General features: G+C 46.3%; 1 protein-coding gene across 4 annotated transcripts in view; it reads left to right on the top strand.

Moving 5' to 3' along the window:
* The window catches only part of PHLPP1 (PH domain and leucine rich repeat protein phosphatase 1), a 158,334-nt gene that overhangs the window by 128,443 nt on the left and 6,644 nt on the right, over positions 1 to 23,247 (top strand). For all 4 annotated transcript variants that reach the window (XR_014529583.1, XR_014529584.1, XR_014529585.1 and 1 more), the window contains exons 11-16: positions 4,150 to 4,350; positions 7,159 to 7,321; positions 9,592 to 9,722; positions 14,505 to 14,609; positions 17,173 to 17,367; positions 20,412 to 20,640. Coding sequence is in view for 1 of the 4 variants with exons in the window: in XM_083518989.1 (XP_083375115.1) it covers positions 4,150 to 4,350; positions 7,159 to 7,321; positions 9,592 to 9,722; positions 14,505 to 14,609; positions 17,173 to 17,367; positions 20,412 to 20,640 (1,024 nt within the window). In the remaining 3 variants the exon portion in view is untranslated. The remainder of the gene's footprint in view (positions 1 to 4,149; positions 4,351 to 7,158; positions 7,322 to 9,591; positions 9,723 to 14,504; positions 14,610 to 17,172; positions 17,368 to 20,411; positions 20,641 to 23,247) is intronic.

Here is a 23,247-nt window from a genome sequence, read left to right as displayed (position 1 = left end):
GTTACGTTGTCCTGGAGCTCTATATAAGCAGGCTGGCTGAACCCTTCAGTTCAGTTCTGTTCTGGCCTGTGAATAAACAAGAGCTGTTGAAGAATCGCTGTGTTGTCTGATATGTTCACCCACAACTTAACACATTGAATAAAAATAAGGGGACAGTGGAAGCATAAAAAAGAAGAAAAATTTGAGGGGGGGGGAATCATTCATACATGTTTCATCTGTTATGTAATGACACTTACTGCCAGGTCAGGCATTGTTGTGGGACGGCAAGAACATTCGGCAACAGCGTTTGGCTTGGCCACAGCTTCACCCAGGCCCAGGATTGATTGATTGGTTGGTTGGTTGGTTGGTTGGTTGGTTGACTGACAGGAAATGGATCTTGCAGCTTTCCTGCATGTTTGGCCAATGGCCACTGTTGTAGGACATAGGTAGAACTATAGATACATAAAATAATGCAAAAATAATGCAAATTTCTAAAAGCAGCGCTGAGCCTTGCTTGCCTCCCATCTCTCCTCCAGAGCAGCTTTTGTTTATCTCTCACTACCCTGGCGCAAAATAAAATAAATAAATAATTCAAGGTCTCTCCCCCCCCCCCTTCCCACAAGCCCAGGGTAATGCAGTAATAGTAAAATTTCTGCTTCGAAATTGCTTGAGGGAAACAGCAATGACCCTCCTCCCTCACCCCCATGCCAGTATTTCTTTTCCACTCGCAGTCTTGGAGGTGACAGTGCATTGAAAGAGACTGCCCTCACTTCTCAAAAGAATATGAAAACTACACTTACTAGTATAGTTACCCCTCTGAGCTGATTCACATGACCCACTTTGGGGCTTAACATTCACACTGTGCCAGTTTTCTTTTGTCATCCCGGATTGTGTAACCTGAAGCGCTTCCACAAAGCCCAAAATTCTTCCTGACCCTAGAGAATGACAGGCCTGTGGAAATAGATCGACACCTTTTCCACAATATTCTTCTGTTGAACTACTTGTTCTCTTTAAGTATGGGGAACTTTTGAGCCAGAGAAGAGGAGAAGGGGTGAGGGAGCAAACTTGCTTGTTGCAAGAACAAATGATTTTGCTTTTGTTTCTGTTTCCTTTTAAATTTTGATTTAATTGTTTGTAACCTTGCAGCCATGACAGCTAAGAATTTTAAAACTAAAGCGTGCCTGCGTGCACACACATACACACTCTCACTACAGCCGGTTTTCTTGGAATTCAAACAGAACTGGCACACCGCCCACGAAATACCTCAGGGAATCTGTTCACTACAAGCAGGAGCTGCTCTTGCTCCCAGCAAAAATGATCTGTATGTTGTACCAAGATAACCCCAACTATGTACTTGAAATAAATGGGATGGCATTTGTGAGAATAGTTCTGTTTGTGATATCACGGTGCTTTAAAAAACACAAAAACCCGGCATAATCGTCAGTTTTAGAATCATAGAGAGGAAGTTTGGGATGATGTGGGAAGAGACACTTTCTATACTTCCTGAATGCTTTAAAGCCCCGTCTCTCTCTCTCTCTCTCTCTCTCTCTCTCTCTCTCTCTCTCCTGGGCTTCTTGTGAACTGCCATGAGACCTATGGGTATAGGGCAGTATATTATTATTATTATTATTATTATTATTATTATTATTATTATGCCATTGCAATGAATCCTGTGTCCACTTGTTTTCAAGCTTTCATTCTGTGGACTAGATGCACGTAAAGGGACCCCTGACCATTAGGTCCAGTCGTGGCCAACTCTGGGGTTGCGGCGCTCATCTTGCTTTATTGGCCAAGGGAGCCGGCATACAGCTTCTGGGTCATGTGGCCAGCATGACTAAGCCGCTTCTGGCGAACCAGAGCAGCGCACGAAAACGCCGCTTACCTTCCTGCAGGACCGGTACCTATTTATCTACTTCGAACTGCTAGGTTGGCAGGAGCAGGGACCGAGCAACGGGAGCTCACCCCGTTGCAGGGATTTGAACCGCCGACCTTCTGATCGGCAAGTCCTAGGCTCTGTGGTTTAACCCACAGCGCCACCCACGTCCCTAGATGCACATACCCTCCAGAATTTATTTCTCCGATGAAAATGGGGGCGTCCTGTTAAATTATTATTATTATTATTATTATTATTATTATTATTATTATTATTTTATTTTCTTATTTATACCTCACCCATCTGTCAGGCGGTAGAGGAACCAACTTCCACGACAGGCTGCCAGGAAAGGATAGGACAAGGAAAAGTCCTTACTTTTTTATTCAATATTCACACAGAGAGAGGCTTGGGAATGCAGCCTCTGGGAATAATGTCCTGAGTGAGTCTCCACTCCCTCCGTCTCTCCCTCTTCATCAAGCATTTCCGTCAGCTGTTGCCCCCTTGGTGCTTCTTCCTCCTCCTCCTCTCCCATTATTTCCCAACTTTTCCCCTCGTTTGCCTCTTAGCTGTGACCTCCCTCAAACTCCTGTTGTAATTCTGAATTGTGTTCTTCTTCTCTGGAAGGGTCAGGTTGGGGGTGGGCGGTCTCCACCATTCCTCCTCTGCCCAGCATGCTTGCTGGAAAACAGACAGTTGCCATGGCTTCCCGGAGAGCCAGTGTGGTGTAGTGGTTAAGAGCGGTGGACTCGTAATCTGGGGAACCGGGTTCGCGTCTCCGCTCCTCCACATGCAGCTGCTGGGTGACCTTGGGCCAGTCACACTTCTTTGAAGTCTCTCAGCCCCACTCACCTCACAGAGTGTTTGTTGTGGGGGAGGAAGGGAAAGGAGAATGTTAGCCGTTTTGAGACTCCTTCGGGTAGTGATAAAGTAGGGTATCAAATCCAAACTCCTCTTCTTCTTCTTAACATTTTGTTCATGTAGGGCAATGTGTGCGCAAACCTCACATGCTACTTCCTATTTGTGGGGTACTGTCACTGTTTCCCATGCCACAGTGCATTCTTTTGATACAGAAAATTCAACCCGGTGACTATAACAACTAGGTGCTTTGGGTTCATCTGTCGCTCCTGGCATTCTTTGTCATTTCTGTGGTGGCTCAAGGGCTTATTCTCTTCTCCCCATGTGCCACTTTTTGTGTGAGTGTTTGGAGGTGGTTGGAGGATGGATGGTGGCTAATGGATTAAAGTTGAATCCTGACAAGGCAGAAGTACTTTTTTGTGGGGACAGGGGGCGGGCGGGTGTGGAGGACTCCCTGGCCCTGAATGGGGCAACTGTGCCCCTGAAGGAACAGGTGCGCAGCCTGGGAGTCATTTTGGACTCACAGCTGTCCATGGTTAATTCCGTGTCCAGGGTGGCTGTTTACCAGCTCCATCTGGTATGCCTGCTGAGACCTTGCCTGCCTGCGCACTGTCTCGCCAGAGTGGTACATGTGCTGGTTATCTCCTGCTTGGACTACTGAAATGCGCTCTACGTGGGGCTACCTTTGAAGGTGACCTGGAAACTGCAGTTAATCCAGAATGCAGCAGCTAGGCTGGTGACTGGGAGTGGCCGCTGGGACCTCAGAGATCTGCATTTGCTCCCAGTACGTTTCTGAGCACAATTAAAAGTGTTGGTGTTGACCTTTAAAGCCCTAAACAGCCTCGGTCCAGTATACCTGAAGGAGCGTCTCCACCCCAATCATTCAGCCAGGACACTGAGGTCCACCACCGAGGGCCTTCTGACAGTTCCCATACTGCAAGAAGTGAAGCTACAGGGGACCAGGCAGAGGGCCTTCTCAGTAGTGGCTCCGTCCCCCCTGGTGGAATGCCCTCCCATCAGATGTTAAGGAGATGAGTAATTACCGTATTTTTCGCTCTATAACACGCACCGGACCATAACATGCATGTAGTTTTTAGAGGAGGAAAATCCGTAGGCATGCCGCCCGTAGGCATTCCCTCCATAACACACACAGACATTTCCCCTTATTTTTTAGGAGGAAAAAAGTGAGTGTTATGGTGCAAAAAATACGGTATATAGCATTTAGGAAACATCTGAAGGCAGCCCTGTATAGGGAAGGTTTTCAATGTTTTACTATGTTTTTATATACAGTATGCTGGAAGCTGCCAAGAGTGGCTGGGGCAACCCAGTCAGATGGGTGGGGTGCCAATTATTATTATTATTAATTAATTTTAATTAATTAATTAATTAATTATGGAATGGACAAGAGTGTGAATTTGACGTCGATGTACTTTGTTTTTCAGCTTAAGGTACCTGAACGCTTCTGCCAACAAACTGGAAATGCTGCCTCCAGCCACTCTTTCGGAAGAGACCCACAGCATTTTGCAGGAACTGTATTTGACCAACAATCACCTCACGGATAAATGCGTGCCCTTATTAACGGGTCACCCGCACCTGAAGATCTTGCATATGGCCTACAACCGCCTGCAGAGCTTTCCCGCAAGGTAGGAGCAGAGGCCGCCGTTGCCAGGGGCTGCCTTTAGAACGCTTGAAGGAGGTGGTTGCGATGACTGCTCCGAAAAGTGCTGTGTACACATACCTGCCGCTTTGAAAAGCTAGCTCAGGGTCTCGGGCCCCAAATAGCTTACCGTCAAAATGTCTTTGATGTGCAAAACAATGGGATGCCATGAGCCTGAGAGGTACCAAAACAAATGGAGAAATATGAGTGGAAAGGCTAATTGGGGTCAGCGTAAGCAAATGCAGTTAAACTTTGTCTTCATTGGGGAGCAAAATGCATTTTTGTTCCCTACTGTGTCGTACATTTTACGTGCATATTTGTAAAATAGCAGAGGTGGATGGGATAAACCAGTATTTTTTATTTATTTCACGTGTTTGGCAAACCTGGATGGTCAGACCCAATAGATCAGGGGTTTATGGAGGGGAGGAGTGTGACCTGTTTCGTATTGTGTACACAAAGGCAGGCAAGGCAATTGGTATGCTCATTGTTTACCCCGGGCAGTAGCAGATCAGAGGAGGAGAGGATGTTGGGGATGCTAGCCTCGTGGCACCTTGCAAAAACCCCAGGGAAGGAGGAAGCTGGAAGATCAGTTTGCATTCCTGCCCAAGGAGCCAGGACCGGGCGAAAGAGGGAGGCTTGATATCTTTGCCCACTGGACTTGTGCCCATGCGCAAGCATTACTCCAGACTGCAGCGGTTCTCAACCTGTGGGTCCCCAGATGTTGTTGGACTACAACTCCCATCATCCCTGAGCTCTGGCCTTGCTAGCTAGGGGTGATGGGAGTTGTAGTTCAACAACACCTGGGGACCCACAGGTTGAGAAAGGCTGCTCCAGTGTAACAGCAGCGTGTGACATCCCTCCTCTCTCTACCCCACATCTCTTCCTTGTAGCACATTAGTTCCAAGGTTTCTAGTCCCATTTCAGCACAAAGCCCTTCCTGATTCTGTGCCCCCAACGGAGGCTTCCCCTCTCAATTTTTGTGTCTGGTGATTATCCCTCGGCAGTTAGGATGTCTGTGTTTGACCCATGTAGCTGTATAGGGCAGTGGTGGGTTTATAAAAAAGCTAGAAATGCCCTCTTTTTAAAACGAAACAAAAAAACACCATGGCTCAGTGTTGCAGTTTTCATACTAGTGTCTCCCAATCTCACTCACTCACCTGCCTAATCACTACCACTCCCTCTGACTTGGGAACAAAGCACCTCATTGCCAGGTACTTAAGATGGGAGGAGTTTGTGTTGCTTCCACCTCAGTGAAGTGTGGTTTGTTTGCCAGCCAGAGGGAGATAGTGACCCTGTGAGCAGGTAGGAGGAAGATGGTTGCAACAAATTTCAGTTAGCCGGTAGGCTAAGAGGTAGCAAAAGCAAAGCAGAGCTCGTACCAGGCACACAGTACAGTTGAGCTGTCATGAAAATGAGCCAGCAGTGTAGTGCAGTTGCTTAAAAGCAACAACAACTAATGCAATCACTTTACAGACACATAATGTCAAGCTGACAAGAAGTAATGATTACTTTCTGTTTTGTGCTGTCAGATTATATCTGGTGTACTCTTTCAGTTTCTGGAAGTCACATTTTAAGTAGTCCTGGTGTGCTGTTGTCCCCCCCCCCCGAGGAGTGCAGCCCAGGTTCCAAGCAAGGGTTCTTGAAACCCAGATCCTGTGAGGAACGGTTGAAAGAACTGGTGTCTGTTTAGCCTGGAGAAGGAAAGATTAGCGGCAGATCTGACAGAGAGCTGCCTTCAAATGTCTGAAGGGCTTTCGTGTGGACGATGGATTAGATTTGTTATTTGTTGCTGTTACACCCTATTTAAAGGGACACGGGTGGCGCTGTGGGTTAAACCACAAAGCCTAGGACTTGCCGATCAGAAGGTTGGTGGTTCGAATCCCTGCAATGGGGTGAGCTCCCATTGCTTGGTCCCTGCTCCTGCCAACCTAGCAGTTCGAAAGCACGTCAAAGTGCAAGTAGATAAATAGGTACCACTCCAGCGGGAAGGTACACAGTGTTTCTGTGCGCTGCTCTGGTTCGCCAGAAGCGGCTTAGTCATGCTGGCCACATGACCATGTACGCTGGCTCCCTCGGCCAATAAAGCGAGATGAGCGCCACAACCCCAGAGTCGGCCACGACTAGACCTAATGGTCAGGGGTCCCTTTACCCCTTACCGTTACACCCTATTTAACAGTGGGGCAGGCTGCCTTGGGAGGCGATGAGCTCTCCTTTTATCTTGAGGCATTTAAACAGAAGCTGGACATCTTTCCAGAGGTGCTGTGTTGCATCCTGCACCGAGCAAGGGATTTCGACTAGATGATTCCCCAAGGCCATTTCCAGTTCTATGATTAGGTTTGGCTGCAGCATGAAGCCACCCATGTCTGTAGCATTTACAGCACTTCCTTTTCTTGTTGGCCCTCACCAAAACCCTTTGAGGTCCATTGATTAGTGCCATTTGATAAGTGGAGCTGACTCAACAGTGTTGAATGCGAAGCCTCGCCCTGTAGAAAAGTGAGACCATGAATGCACAAAAGATGGACCCCGCTGTCTGCAAGACCCACACCAGCTGCCCATAGACCTGCTGCCACCTTCTGGAATGGATGCATTTCTCCATGGTCGAATGCTAATTCAGACGGCTGAGCTCTCCGTGCGAGCCACACATTGAAAGGTTGCCATGCAACAATTCATTCGGAGGAAATTGCCTTTTATCTCAGAATGACAGCTTTTAACATAAAGTTTCTGAGTACTTCCTAATAATCAAAATGTGTATTTTCTTATCATTTTCTTTCCTTTCCCTTTCCCGTGTGTGTAGTAAAATGGCCAAACTTGAAGAGCTGGAAGAAATTGACGTTAGCGGAAACAAACTGAAATCTATCCCCACAACCATTATGAACTGTCGGCGCATGCATACTGTGATTGCACACTCCAATTGTATCGAAGTCTTCCCAGAGGTCATGCAGCTTGGTGAAATCAAGGTACAGGTTTTGTTTTTTGAAAGTATGCGCCCTGCGTAGGGCTCCTCTTAGGTATTTTGAAGGTAGCCTGTAATGGAAACACAGCATCATGCCCAAATTGTCAAGGTGTGAACATGTCATGTGATGGCTGCAGTGTTTCAGAGAGTACCGTTAGTTTTCCATGTTGTCTGAACCCAAGCAGAGAGATTCCCTGGGGAAATCGACCAACATATCAGCATTGTGGCCAGATGCGGAAGAGGTGTAAATGGGGATATTTTGCATGTCTGGGATGAAGAACGAACTATCAGCCTCCCCAAACTGGTCAAGCCATATTTTTTCAACTAGCTGCTAGAATTACCAGCTTCTAACATCAGATCGACGCGGGTGGCGCTGTGGGTTAAACCACAGAGCCTAGGACTTGCCGATCAGAAGGTCGGAGGTTTGAATCCCCGCGACGGGGTGAGCTCCCATTGCTCAGTCCCTGCTCCTGCCAACCTAGCACTTCGAAAGCACGTCAAAGTGCAAGTAGATAAATAGGTACCGCTCCGGCAGGAAGGTAAGCGGCGTTTTCGTGCGCTGCTCTGGTTCGCCAGAAGGGGCTTAGTCATGCTGGTCACATGACCCGGAAGCTGTACGCCGGCTCCCTCGGCCAATAAAGCGAGATGAGCGCCGCAACCCCAGAGTCGGCCACGACTTGGCCTAATGGTCAGGGGTTCCTTTACCTTTACCTTTAACACCAGATCACCCACAAAGTCATACCTGAGTCACATGCTGCCCATTCCCAAGGTTCACATTGGAAGACCACAAAGTAAAATTTAATAGGTTGGACGTGACTTTTAAGCTGTGCCTCTCCCACTCATGTTCTGAATGCTATGTCGTGTGTTTTGGATTTGTGTCACATTGTCTTTAATTATGTGCATGGGCTATATTCATTCATTCCACATCTCTGCAGTGCAAAAGAATTAAAGTATTCATTTGAGAGGCTTTAGGATTTTATCATTAATAACATTTCCCTGTTTTATTCTCTCCCCCCCCTCCCCCGACTTGGTAGTATTCTCATTTATGTTGTGAACCGCTCTGTGATTTTTGGATGACGGGACGGGTGGTATACAAATTTAATACAAATAAATATACTACCTAATAAATAGTTAAATATCTTTGCCAGTGTTCCAGCTCTTTGCCATTAATTGCTTTTACTTTGTGGCTTTAAATTTTGTTTGTTTGTTTAACTCAGACTACCTTTTGAACACACTGTTAAATGGATAGCCTTCCCTTTATTACAGGCTAGAGGTGGGCACCAGCAGCTATCTTTAAATTAAGAGGACTCCTTCGCCCCATCTATGTACTCATATTACTTTTAGTTAAAACTTGTTTGATATGGATGTGCTCCATCAAATTAAGAAGAAGAATTACCCCGATAACACAGACAGCAGGCAGATCGCTGCCTGTTTTGCAACATGAGTGAAGTTTGGAAGGTTGGGGGAACAGAACTCACACATTTTTAATCAATGTTTTGTGATGCCGTGAAATATTGCAAAAGAGTTTACGTAGTGGAGTCTATAAAAAGGTGCCTGGTGCTTTTGTGATACAGCAGCTATGTAACTCCCTAGAAGAGAGGCTTTGGCCCAGTTCTTTCAAACAACCTGTTTTTGGGCTGTGCTACTTCAGACTGCCGGTGTGCGTTCACACATAAAGCTCCTTTGTGAAAATCGGCAGCGTTCTTACACACAGAAAATTAGATGTCAGGGAGAAGGGATTCTTCTAATTGCAGTCTATAGTTTAATAAGCCTCTTGCACCCACATGCAGCTGCTTCACTTCTCCATTCATGTTACCAGGAAAACAAGCCAGGAAGCAACATTAAACCACGGTTGTCAGAACTGGGAAACCATGGTTAATGGCTCCCAAACAAGCCAGGGTTTGAAACTACCTTTTAAACCATGGCTTCATATCCAAACTTGCTCATTAACAGAAGTCTTCTGCTTCAGACACAGTGGGAAGCTGTGGTAAACCGTGGTTTGCAGGCTTGTTTTAACACTTGCGCAGAGAGAACAGTGCAGCTTGTTCATGTCTCAGTGACACGGTCATCCGGACATGGCCTCTGTGTGAGAATGTCACACACCTGCTCTCCTAGGAGTCTTCCATCATGTGACCTCCCACATGTGGTTTCTAACATGGTACAGTCCAGACAATGGCTTGCCACTTCATCCACTTAGCCAGAAATGGACAAGGCCAGAGGATTCATGCTGAGAACTCATTGTTTTCTCTTCTCTCTCTCTCTTCAATTCTTCAGTGTGTGGACCTGAGCTGTAATGAGCTGACTGAAGTCACATTACCTGAAAACTTGCCTCCGAAGCTGCAGGAACTAGACTTGACTGGAAACCCCAGACTTGCCCTGGATCACAAAACCCTGGAGCTATTGAAGTAAGGAACAGTCAAACTTTATTACACGGTAGGCAGAAGGGTACACAAAGCACTCAGGAAAGAAAACACACCCAGTATATAAACATCAGGTGCACATCATTTGAAAACTGGGCTGGGGAATGGGGAGAGAAATGTTCCTTCTTTTATTGCTACACTAGCTAAATGACAGGCACATTTTGGTCATGCAGATTGCTGCAGCTCCCTCACAAAACCCCCAGCTTGTTTCTTCCAACCCATTCTTTTCCCTTCCATTACCCTCTGCTGCATGTCCTGGGGGTAGGTTTCAAGGCCTGCTCTCCATACCTAGCAACTGTATCTGTTACTGCTACCATCTTTCTGTTCCATCCAGAGAGCTGTTCTGCTCCCCCACCTAGCTGGGGAGGGAGAGAAAATGTGCCCCATGCCAGACTCAAAACATCCCACCATCCCACTCCTGATCCAATATATATTTACTTCATATCCTGCCTGTCTTTCAAGGAGCTCAGAGTACACAGTCCTCTCCTCCAGTGTGAGAGAGAGCCAGTGTGGTGTAGTGGTTAAGAGCGGTGGACTTGTAATCTGGTGAACCGGGTTCGCTTCCCCGCTCCTCCACCTGCAGCTGCTGGGTGACCTTGGGCCAGTCACACTTCTTTGAAGTCTCTCAGCCCCACTCACCTCACAGAGTGTTTGTTGTGGGGGAGGAAGGGAAAGGAGAATGTTAGCCGCTTTGAGACCCCTTTGGGTAGTAATAAAGCGGAATATCAAATCCAAACTCTTCTCTTCTTCTCCTCTCCCCCGCCAGTCCCTTTATCCTCAAAACAACCCAACCCTGCAAGGTAGGTTGGGCTGAGAGAAACGGTGACTGGCCCAAGGCCACTCAGTGAGTGGGGATTGAACCCTGGTCTCCCAAACCCGAATCCACAGCTCTTAACCACTACACTGTTTTGGTTCCACCAGAATGGTGCCAGAATGAACAGGGAGACCAAGCAATTTGGGGGAAGGAAATGACTTTCTGTTGACAAGGGAGGACTGAGTTGTCCAAGAACTTTTGTAGAAAGGAAGTTTACAGTTGGAAAATCGGGTAGCGAATATAGTTGATTGTCATAAATATGTAGCCATGTTGCAGGAGGTAAGAGTTGGGGGTTTGGGGGGGGGGTCGTGTTACGCTGAACTTGAGACTAATCAAGAGGGTACTTTCCCCACAAGCCAAGAAATGGCAGTTTCTTCTACATACAGGAGTTTACAGTGAGAACTCAAGATGCTTGTAAAAGAAGCCCTTAGATAATAATACAGTCACACCTTAGTTCTCGAACGGAATCTGTTCCGGAAGTCCGTTTGACTTCTGAAAAAGTTTGAAAACCAAGGCACGGCTTCCAATTGGGTGCAGGAGCTTCCTGCACTCAATCGGAAACCACGGAAGCAGCGTCGGATGTTTGGGTTCCAAAGAACGTTCGCAAACTGGAACACTCACTTCCGGATTTGCGGTGTTTGGGAACCAAAACGTTCGAGTCACAAGGCATTCAACAACCAGGGTACAACTACAGTGGTACTTCGGGTTACATATGCTTCAGGTTACATATGCTTCAGGTTACAGACTCCGCTAACCCAGAAATAGTGTTTCGGGTTAAGAACTTTGCTTCAGGATAAGAACAGAAATCGTGCTCCGGCGGCGCGGCAGTAGCAGGAGGGCCCATTAGCTAAAGTGGTGCTTCAGGTTAAGAACAGTTTCAGGTTAAGAACGGACCTTCAGAACGAATTAAGTACTTAACCCGAGTTACCACTGTAAATAGCAGTCTCTTAAACCCTGAAAAGTTGTATGGTTTTCAACAACGAAAAGAGCCAGGTTTCTTCACTTTTTGTCCCTTTTTAACTGCCGTGTAATCTGAATTCAGCAACTCCTGACCTCAAGCCTGATCATGACAAAGTTCTCCTTCACTGAAATTTATTGCTGTCATTTATGCCAATGAAGATAGCTGCTGCTGCTGCTGCTGTTTTTTTTAATAGATTCTCAAATTGCACAATAGAGTTTCTCATGGCACAGTCAAGTAATACTGAGGCTTTCTTCCTTCTCCTCCTCTGCCTCCTAAGAACACTCTGAAGCTATGAGAGGCCTTAAATGCCCTTTGTAACCTGCAGGTTCCAAAGGGTGAAATTGTCAGCAAGTTCATATCTTCTTTTAAAGGTGGCGGGGGCGGGCGGGGATTTTTTCAGAGATCACTTTCCTCACTCTTTGTAAACATCTGCCTTGCCTCCTCTGAGCCTCCTTGCAAACTTGTAAAAACACGTCCTGTGTGAATTACAGTTGCCATAATGCTAACTGCAAAGAACACAGCCTTTCCCGTTCAATTCGCTAAGCTATTTTTCTCAAAATCCTCCCTGGAAGTCCACATCCGCTGCAAAGCCTGTCTCGGCCTGCTGCAGTCCTGCAGTGCTGCCTGCTGCCAGCCAGTCATGCCTTTGTTTCCAGTCCTTGCCTCAGGTTCCTTGGCTCTTGTACTCTTCCTTTACTTCTGTCCCATTTGTCTTCAGGGCCAGATAATGTTCCATCGTGCCCTTGCAGGGTAAAGAAATTGGAACCCAGGGCCAGGGCTATGCAGGGAAGAGGAACACCTTGACACTCTTTGGCTCCCCATAAAGTTGCGTGGGTCAACAGTTTAACATACTTCTTGTGACAGCTATATGCTGCCTCCAGGATCAGAAAAAAGGCTCCCCAGCAGCAACAGTGAGAGAGGGCTATTGCGCTCATGTCTTGCATTTGGGTGTCTCATGGTTGTCTATGATGGGGAAATGGATGCTGGATTAAATAAGACTTTGGTGTGATCAAGCAGGGGGTCTTCTTAGGGTGTGTTTTTTTTAAAAAAAATACATATATTATTTATAGTTTTCAAGTTTACACATTTCACTAATTTTACTTTCATTTTGACATTTCAAAACTTGACTTCCATCCCCCTCTTTCTGTGGTTCCTTAAATTTGTTTTTATTTAATATCTTTTGCATATCCAAATTAACTTAATTTGCTCATTTATTCCTCTTCTTTAAATATATACTCTTATAAAATTGCAGGTTGTTACAATAATCCTGCTAATGTTTTTATCTGTTTATAATTTATCTGTAAATATTCAACAAACCATTTCCATTCTTTCATAAAAAGATTTCTTATTCTTCCGGTAACTTTCACCATTTCTGCATATTCCATTAAGTTTTTGTATCAATTCTTCCTTTACTGGGACTTCTGCTTCTTTCCATTTTTGGGCAAGTAACATTCTTGCCGCTGTAGTAGCATACATGAATAAGTTTCTATACATTTTAGGCAGTTCTGTCCCTATAATTCCCAAAGGAAAAGCTTCTGTTCTTTTTACAAAGGTTATTTTAATCATCCTTTTCATTTCATTATATATCATTTCCCAGTAAGCTTTGACATTACTACAAGACCACCGCATATGATAGAAACAACCTTCTTTCTCATTACGGCGCCTTCCTAAGTTTCTTAGCCACTTCTGGAGGTTGGTGTCAGAATGGAATATAGACGTAGAGGCATCTCTTGATTTCTCCCCATATATCCTTTATTCCTGCACCTATAGCGCTTTTAAAGGGACTCGTGTTGCCCTCTGAACTGTCGCAGTGCTAGAGCACGTAGCAATTGGGCAGTTGTCCAGACCTGTCCCCCCTTTTCTTCTTGGGTCTCACGTGTGTGTCCACACACACACACACACACACACACACAGTACGTGAATGAATTAAGTCTGAAGGCCACGTCAACCTCCCTGCTGCTTCATATGCCCAGAAATTCAGACCAAAGGTTAACTGCTGCTGGGGTTATATAGTTTATTTGAAAGGAGGAGGAAGGGAGTGGAAGATTGATAGGGTTACAATATGCTGAAGAATCTACAGTTTTCCATGCGTAATAAAAGACTACAGTGGTACCTCAGGTTAAGTACTTAATTCGTTCCGGAGGTCCGTTCCTAACCTGAAACTGTTCCTAACCTGAAGCACCACTTCAGCTAATGGTGCTGCTGTGCTGCCGGAGCACGATTTCTGTTCTCATCCTGAAGCAAAGTTCTTAACCTGAAGCACTATTTCTGGGTTAGCGGAGTCCGTAACCTGAAGCGTATGTAACCTGAGGTACCACTGTACTTGGTGTTCAGGAGAATGGGTAGATGTGAAAGTAGCACAGTTTCAGGGAGAGCTTTTCCTCCTAGAAAAATTTGCAGGTGATACAGGCCACCGGAATAGGAGCCTTCAGTGGTGACTGTCAGGCGATTGCTGCCGTATAAGACCAACATAAGGTTTGCAGCAGCCGTGGGTGGTGTGTTTTTTCCCCCTGCAGGGAGATAAGATTGTTGGGCAAGTGGATCTCTATCTGAACAAGCGAGTGTCTGTGAGCCGCCGTTGGCTGAACACCAAAGATAATACATCTTAGCAGAAGCATAATCAAAACTTGGCAAAACGCTACACTGTGAACGTAATGTGCAAATATCTCAAAGTTAGGGGTGGAAATCATGTATTATTATTTTTTGCAATGCAGTATCCAGGCAAATCCTTGTTCCCTCCATTTTTAAAAATTCTCTCATGTTTGACAACGCTTCTTTTGCAAAAGAAATAAACGAGTAAAGGGCACGGTAATGACTATATGCCTGCCTGTTTTCCCCTTGCTGTAGACAGGGACTCAAAACTGTTACCTCCTAAAAAAGCAACTTTTAAGTATAGTGAATAGAATGCCGTAAGAGAGAAGGAACATTCAGACTGTTATACGCTTGGCATTTGAAGCATTAATTCTTTGCTTTTCATTGCTTGTCATTGCAGTAACATCCGTTGTTTCAAGATTGACCAGCCTTCAGCCGGAGATGCCTCAGGAGCCCCAGCCGTGTGGAGCCATGGTTACACGGAAGCCTCGGGAGTTAAGAACAAGTAAGGATAAAGAGAGAGAGAGAGAGAGAGAGAGAGAGAGAGTGTGTTTATATGGAAAAGAGAAGTGCATTTCCTCTCCACAGGGCCATCTATGCAAGCGATCCAGTATATGATGGAAGAGTCTATATAATTAAGTAGAAAAAATGTTGTGCATATTTTTGGGTAGCTAATGTACCGTATTTTTCACTCTATAAGACGCACCAGACCACAAGACACACCTAGTTTTTGGAGGAGGAAAACAAGGGGAAAAATATATTCTGAATCTCAGCAGCCAGAACAGCAAGAGGGATCGCTGCACAGTGAAAGCAGCAATCCCTCTTGCTGTTCTGGCTTCTGGGATAGCTGTGCAGCCTGCATTCGCTCCATAAGACGCACAGACATTTCCCCATACTTTTTAGGAGGGAAAAAGTGAGTCTTATAGAGCAAAAAATACGGTATGTCCTTTCCGCAGGAGGTCCTCTCCTCCATCTTTTCCCAAACCCTTGTCTTGCGTCTAAGCGGCCCCTCTCAACTATCCCTATTCAGTCCAATGTTTTCCACCGATTCATCCCACACCCGCAGTTCAAGATCCTAAGCATCCCCTGCTCTCTGGGACCTAGGAAGCTTCTTGTATTGAGCTAGGCCCTTGAAGCACCTAGTTCAATACTGTCTGCACTGATAGGCAGCAGCTCTCCAGCGTATCAGGCAAGAGGTGCTACGAATCGAATATAGGGCCTTTGGGATGCAGTGCATGCCACACGGGTGGCACTGTGGTCTAAACCACTGGGACTCTTACCGATCAGAAGGTCGGTGGTTCGAATCCCCGCAACAGAGCGAGCTCCTGTTGCTCTGTCCCAGCTCCTGCCAACTTAGCAGTTCGAAAGCACACCAGTGCAAGTAGATAAATAGGTACCTCTGTGGTGGGAAGGTAAATGGCATTTCTGTGCGCTCTGGTTACCACCACGGTGTTCTGTTGTGCCAGAAGCAATTTAGTCCTGCTGGCCACATGACCCATAAAGCTGTCTATGGCCAAACACAGGCTCCCTTGACCTGAAAGCGAGATGAATGCCACAACCCCAAAGTCGCCTTTGACTGGACTTCACCTTCCAGGGGTCCTTTACCTTTTTACTCTACCTCTGGACCTGTAATATTTGCTTTAAATTAAAGCCCTTGCTCTGTTCAAGACATTTTATGATGCACGCCTGACTCCGGAGGGTACTTCTGCTTGTATCTTCTTCCAAGTTAGCTTATCCAACCTACAGCAGCAGAGTGTGGTGGATATGTAGAAAAGATGCAACCTGCTTGCGGCGAGTCTCTCACGCACTTTAATCGCCCCATCCGTAAAGGCATCTGTGGCAGAGTCAATCCCACTTAGCTCAGAGGATTAGCTGGAAAGCTGGTCTCGTCTGCCTCAGGGGTGCAGCTTGTGCGACAGGGTCAGGGAGCAGGTCTTGCCGTTCAGTTATCTGTGTTCAAAACACCCAACTGCCCTCCCCAAACAAGGACTCCTCATTTGTTTGCGACTCGCTTAATGTTCTGTCGATCTGGGCTGGTGTAGCATCGCAGCTGCTGATCTGACCTCCATGTATGCCTAGAAACAAAATAAAACTGTTCCACGCCAGTCAGTAAAGTCGGCATGAATAGTTTGCAGTCCCTCAGCTGATACGGTGGCAAGGTGCATGCAGCACTGAGGCCATCATAAAAAGATTACTGCATTAATTTCGCCTTGCAGGTGCACCATCCTCACTGTAGTAAGACGTAGGCAAAGCCTGCTGTTGCTTGCCTTGCAAAGTATCACTCAGCGCCAAATAGTACAGTAAGAGCAGACAGGCTGCAGAGCCCAGTGGTCCAAACAAGCTCGTTTCCCACCATTCTCTGGTCAAAACTGCAGGTAGCGGCCCTGATCTTTGACCACTTGTTTGGCCTCATTTCTGTAGCTGTGTCTCTCAGTATCACCTGTGCATCCTTCGTGTTGCTCGTTCTCCAAAGAAGCGTTTGGCGGGCATTGTGAGTAACTTGGGTAGAAAAGAAAAGGTAATGACATAGAATCAGTCTTGGGTTAAGCCAGTCTTTGGCTTGAAACAGAAATGGTTGAAAGGGAGCCTCGTGTGAGGAATTAAAGTCTATTACTTTTGTGATTGGAGAACATTTAGCTTGCTAAGTCTACATTTGATAAGAAGCACACAAACAGCATTTGGAAAACCAAAGAAATTTAATTTTACCTTCTGAAAATGTCAGGCAATGCTAAAAAACAAAATAATATTAACATATAATATAACTGCAAGTACTTGGCAATCATTTTTAGTTTTACTTACCAAGCACATTCATTTTACCAAAATATATTTTGGATTCCCAAGTCATACGGCAGATTTTAGCAACCCTCATTTTTGGAATTTGGAAGTTCAACACACCCTACGAGAGTCTCAACAGACCTGTGTATTGAATGAATTTGTTTTTATAATCCACAAAAGGGGTGGGGGTTGAAGAGTTTGATGACCCGGCCTTGGAAATGTTACGTGGGAAATTTGCTGTGGGAAGTGAATTTTTTTGTTAAAACCCATTTTCTTTTTGTTTTCTTGCACAGGCTGTGCGTGGCGGCTCTTTCCGCCAACAACTTCTGCGACAACCGGGAGGCCCTCTATGGCGTCTTTGACGGGGACCGCAACGTGGAAGTGCCTTACCTCTTGCAGTGTACCATGAGTGACATCTTGGCCGAGGAGCTGCAAAAAACAAAGAGCGAAGAGGAGTACATGATCAACACTTTCATCGTAATGCAGAGGTCAGTTTTGTGGCTCAAAGCTTGCAGGCGTCTGCCTTGTGACACTGGACAAGCCCAGCCGTCCCAAAACCCTTTGAATAAGTTTGTTTACTTTTTCTGGTCACCTCCGCAGGGCTGATTCGAGACTTGGCAATTCCTCATGCAGTGCCACTGAACAAATCTATCACCATAGCCTTACGCAGACTGCAGATGCAATCTGGGAAAACACCCAGCAGCAACAGCCCCTAGTGGTTACATATTCTGGGAAAGACCAGCAGTGATGGTGTCTTTTCAAAGAGATTTGGCTGCTGTTACCAGACTTTTCCTTTCTTAGCAGAGCTACCCCAGGTTCTGAGACCACCTTCACTTTAGTTGCAGAGTAGTGACATAAATAGGGACGCGGGTGGCCCTGTGGGTTAAACCACAGAGCCTAGGACTTGCTGATCAGAAGGTTGGCGGTTCGAATCCCCATGGCGGGGTGAGCTCCCGTTGCTCAGTCCCTGCTCCTGCCAACCTAGCAGTTCGAAAGCACTCCAAAGTGCAAGTAGATAAATAGGTACTGCTCCGACGGGAAGGTAAACGGCGTTTCTGTGCGCTGCTCTGGTTCGCCAGAAGCGGCTTAGTCATGCTGGCCACATGACCTGGAAGCTGTACACCGGCTCCCTCGGCCAATAAAGCGAGATGAGTGCTGCAACCCCAGAGTCGGCCACGAATGGACCTAATGGTCAGGGGTCCCTTTACCTTTACCTAGTGACATAAATGGGAGGAGGATAAAAATAACACACCGGCTTGTGTTTAACGTAGCCGCCCCATCAGTGGAAATATTTCCACGTGAGCCATGGGACTGCTCCCTCTCTTCACCCTGTGCCCTCCCCTTCAGAGGTCCCCTAGAAGAGATTTAGGGGATGGGGACAGGAGGAGACGAGGTCGTCCCCATTGCACAAGTCAAAGTCCTTACTCTGATGGGACAGTTACTTAGCACTGCTATAGATGCGAGCCTCTCATTTTAATCTGCCAGTGCCAAATACCCACAGATACCACAGAGCAGAAGCAGGTAACCATTTCCCCCACCAAGTGGAATTACCTTGCTACTGCTCCTGTACTTTCTGTAGAGCCAGTGTGGTGTAGTGGTTAAGAGCAGTGGACTCGTAATCTGGTGAACAGGGTTCGCTTCCCCGCTCCTCCACATGCAGCTGCTGGGTGACCTTGGGCCAGTCACACTTCTCTGAAGTCTCTCAGCCCCACTCACCTCACAGGGTGTTTGTTGTGGGGGAGGAAGGGAAAGGAGAATGTTAGCCGCTTTGAGACTCCTTCGGGTAGTGATAAAGTGGGATATCAAATCCAAACTCCTCTTCTTCTATTGCTGAGCAGAGACAGAAATGGGTCAGCAGCAGTTTTGCTCCATTGCTGTTTGTCCCAGCCTGCTTTCTCCATTAAATTTCCCAGAGCCTAATCCTAAGGACTTTAAAGACGTTATAAAGATAAATGCCATTTGCTTCTTCCTGTATCCCCCCCCCCCCGCCCCCCGCAATATAAAACTTTAGAAAGGATCAAACATGAATTACTTTATTTACAATTGCCTAACTGCATTGCAGCCCATCTGAGTATTAGCCCAGACTGATTCATCAAAGATAAATTGTTTAAATTGAAGCCCAAAGTGGCTTTTGGGAAGAAAAAGAAAGGAATGCTTTTGTATAGATTTAATGTAGGCTTGGCAATCTTGAGACGACTTGAAAAGGCCAAATTTTAAGAGTTGCCATTAATATGAAACTTAAATCATTGCCTGGGCCAACTCACAAATCCATGTGTCAACTCTTCTTTGGTTCCATGCAGCAAGACTTATTTTTTTCCTACTCTCTCTCTAAAGAAAGTTTATTGCCTCCAGTTGCTTTGAAAAGGAGTATAAAAAGAACTAGAAAAACTGGAAAATGATACTCCCTTTCTGAGCTCCCCCTCCCCACAGTACAGCAGTGGGGGATTGGATCTGGGCCATATCTGACAGGTGTGTGTGGCTGCTCACCTGTCAGTCATCTGATCTCACATTGCACTTTGAAGCCACGACAATCAGCTGATCATACGCTCTTCGAAGCCCCATGCAAAGAGCCCTGTTCTGTGAGTTGAAATCCCAATGGTCAACTGATTGTAGGGCATGTCAGAAGCCCCTTTTAGCCCAGCCTCCTTTTTACCTGCGCACACCTGATGTCAGGTGATCTTGCTTGTCCATAATGGCCTGAGGTTGCCCACCCCTAACCTAATAGAAGTTCAGGGCTTCCCACCACCACCCCAGAAACATTCTAGACTTTCCAAAATGCTTTTTTTCGACTTGCAAATTTGCTTCTGTAGTTCGTTAAAAGTGGGCTCCCTAAATTTCACATGAAATTCTGGCGGCGGTTCTATTATTATATTATTCTATATTATTCTATTATTTTTATCCTCTTCCCATTTATGTCACGGCCTAGGACCCTCGTACCTATGGGACCGCCTCTCCCAGTATGCCCCACGGAGAGCCTCAAGGTCCATAAATAGCAACACCCTAGTGGTCCCGGGCCCTAAGGAAGTTAGATTAGCTTCAACTCTGGCTCCAGCCTGGTGGAATGCTCTGCCTCATGAGACCAGGGCCCTGCAGGACCTGATTTCTTTCCGCAGGGCCTGTAAGACAGAGTTGTTCCGCCTGGCCTTTGGCTTGGAGCCAATTTGATTCCCTACCCCTCTTTTTTCTTTCCCTTTTTCCTCCTGCAATGAGGCTACATTTTAATATTTTAATGTTGTATTTTAATTTTGTTTTTAAGTTGTATTCATTCAACTTGTTTTTATTATTGCTTGATAGCCGCCCTGAGTCCAGCCTTGGCTGGGGAGGGCGGGGTATAAATAAAAAATATTATTATTATTATTATTATTAAGGCGGTGGCATAGGACCTGACTGCTTCATGGGCTGTGTGGCACGGTTGGCATTGTTTTGGACGGGGGGGGGGTCCTATCTTTCTCTGCCGAAGCGCGAGAACCGACGCTTGCGTTGAACCTGACTCCACTTGTTTTGCCAATGTTGTCTTCCTTGGAACCCTTAGGAAACTTGGAACAGCTGGGCAGAAGCTTGGAGGCTCTGCTGTCCTTTGCCATATCAAGCATGACCCGATAGACCCAGGCGGATGCTTCACGTTAACCTCTGCGAATGTGGGGAAGTGCCAATCTGTTCTCTGCAGGAACGGAAAACCTCTGCCTTTATCCAGGTCTTACATGATGAACTGCGAAGAAGAGTTGAGGAGGATCAAGCAGCATAAGGCCATCATCACAGAAGTAAGGAATTGAGTTTCTAAACTGGAGCGGGGGGGGGGGGAGGCCCTATAGAATCACAGAATCATAGGGTTGGAAGGGAAGGAATCACAGGGGCCACCCACTCCAACGCCCTGCAATGCATGAGTCTTTTTGCCCAATGTGGAACTCGAACCCACAGCCCTGAGATTCAGAGTCTCGTGCTGAGCATGAGCATATAGGTTGCACCCCTTTCCAAAGCTGTGCCGGAATGCTGCGGACGGGATTCCTTTCTGGTTTTTTGCACACATTTCCAGCTGTAGCTGAAAGGGAGATAATGGCACCGAAGAAGCAGCTTAAAATATGAAGAGGTTCGTGGCGGCCTGTCTTCCTTAAAGAGGAAGTGCTGCCCTTACTTAGCATGCAAAGCATTTCCCAAGCAGGGTGAGGGTGAGCTTGGTAATAATAATCATAATTTATACATAAATACATACCTCACCCATCTGGCTGGGTTTCCCCAGCCACTCTGGGCAGCTCCCAACAGAATATTAAAAACACGATAAAACATCAAACATTGAAATCTTCCCTAAACAGGGCTTCCCTCAGATGTCTTCTAAAAATCAGATAGTTGCTTATTTCCTTGACATCTGGTGGGAGGGTGTTCCACTACCGAGAAGGCCCTCTGCCTGGTTCCCTGCAACCTCACTTCTCGCAGGGAGGAAACCGCCAGAAGGCCCCCGGAGCTGGACCTCAGTGTCCTGGCTGAATGATGGGGGTGGAGACACTCCTTCGGGTATACTGGGCCAAGGCCGTTTAGGGCTTTAAAGCTCAGCACCAACACTTTGAATTGTGCCCAGAAACGTACTGGGAGCCAATGTCGGTCTTTCAAGACTGCTGTTATATGGTCTCGGCAGCCACTCCCAGTTATCAGTTTGGCTGCCGCATTCTGGATTAGTTGAGGAGGTAGAGGAGGCACACACTGCGTACAAGCCTCTCAAGCAAAAATACGCTATTTCTACTCAACTCTGCATCCAGCAATGTGTGACGTAGCATTTTGCTTACAAGACTTCGCATCTTCCCACTGTTTGTATGTCACATTCTTGGTGATACTATTAATAGCATTTAAAGCTCACAGGGTATACAAGGTCCTACTTAATTTTAAGAGACTTCCCCCATTTCTACCTCCCCCTCCCTTTTGCTTTCTCCTCGTTTTTTTGTCTGCTCACACCAGCAAACAAGCCAGTACCCGTGGGCTAATAAACTCCTCTTATCTCGACTTGCTTGGATCATAAGCCAGCCAGTAGCTTGGGATTTAAATACATACATGGCATTGATTTCTCCAAGACTTGTATTTTTAACGGCGTCTCCACACCCCCCTCCCCTCAGATGTTAATCCACCTCCCTTTGGGAAATGTCGTATCTAAAGAGGAAATGTAGTTAAGGAACTGGGGCGTGCGGAAAACATTGCCACTCCAGGGCAGCCGACTGAAAACAAATAGGATTCCACACACCAACACCTTCTTCTCATGGCAGCTTGCAGGCTTGATAGAAATGTGTCGTTTCCCGCCTTGCCAAATGAAGATGAATAATTTTGGCTTGGTGTGGTTGAGGAGGAGTTAGCCAAACCCATCCCTCAGTTTTTCTCATACACTACAGTGTGTACGCATTTTTTGTTAACCCCCGAAGGGAGCTGGAGCAGATTATCGTTTGTGAGTGGAGTCCTTTCCACCACGCTATTTAGAGGCCACGTAGATGAAACAAATTTGTCCTGTAGGCCTCCTGTCAGATAACCACCGACCATCCTTGCATGCCTTGGCTGAAAGATGAAGCATTTTTCTATGTCTCTGCCCAGGCACGTGCTGCCATGTTTGTTCCATTGTGATGCCGAGTAGTCGGTTTATTATATGCTGAGTTTCCTGCAGATTTGTGCTCAGAGGTGTTTACAGAAAATGACTCTCTAAAGACAACACCATAAATGGAATGCGTGGTTAAAATTACATTATCTCTGTCGAGCTGACAGTTCCACGATAAACCATTTATTCAAAATATATCAAAGAAATTTAACCGAGCCTAAAGTTTAGAGGCAGGCCAGTTGCTATTGCAAAGTAGCCCCAAAACTGATGACAGGTAGGCTGTTTTCCCCCCAGGGCGGGGTGGGTGTCAGATTCAAGTCCAGAAATCCCCCCTGTGGCAGGTGCTCCATCATGAAGGCTCCTGCGACAGGAAAGTGGGCCATGTCAGGTGGAAGCAAACACTCCCTGTTTCCTTCCTTGGTTCTGAACTATCAGAATAGGACAGCAACTTTTAATCTGTTGTCTCAGATGATAGTATTGGCACACTGGGCCTAAATGATGAGCAAAAGATGAGGAACCGACAGCTCCAGGGCTGTGGCCAATGCTAGCCCTGCTCAGAGTAAATGCACTGAAGTTAGTGGGCAATTGGATCCATTAATTTCAGTTGGTTTACTCTCAAGTAAAATCTAGTTGGATCCAACCTCCAGGATCTGAACCCAGTTCCATTGCTTGCTGATGTAGTAATGTATTTTCTCATGCCCTTCGGCAGGAGGATGAAGGTTTTGCAAAAGCTCACTTGGTAATCCCCCTTGGCTCCCCTACCCCAAGCCAGCCTGTATGGTTAACAATCCAACCGTTC

The sequence above is a fragment of the Podarcis liolepis genome, assembly GCF_965112155.1.
Source record: "Podarcis liolepis genome assembly, chromosome: 8".
Lineage (NCBI taxonomy): Eukaryota > Metazoa > Chordata > Lepidosauria > Squamata > Lacertidae > Podarcis > Podarcis liolepis.
Note: the sequence above shows the minus strand (reverse complement) of the source record. Positions and strands in the feature narration are given on the sequence as shown.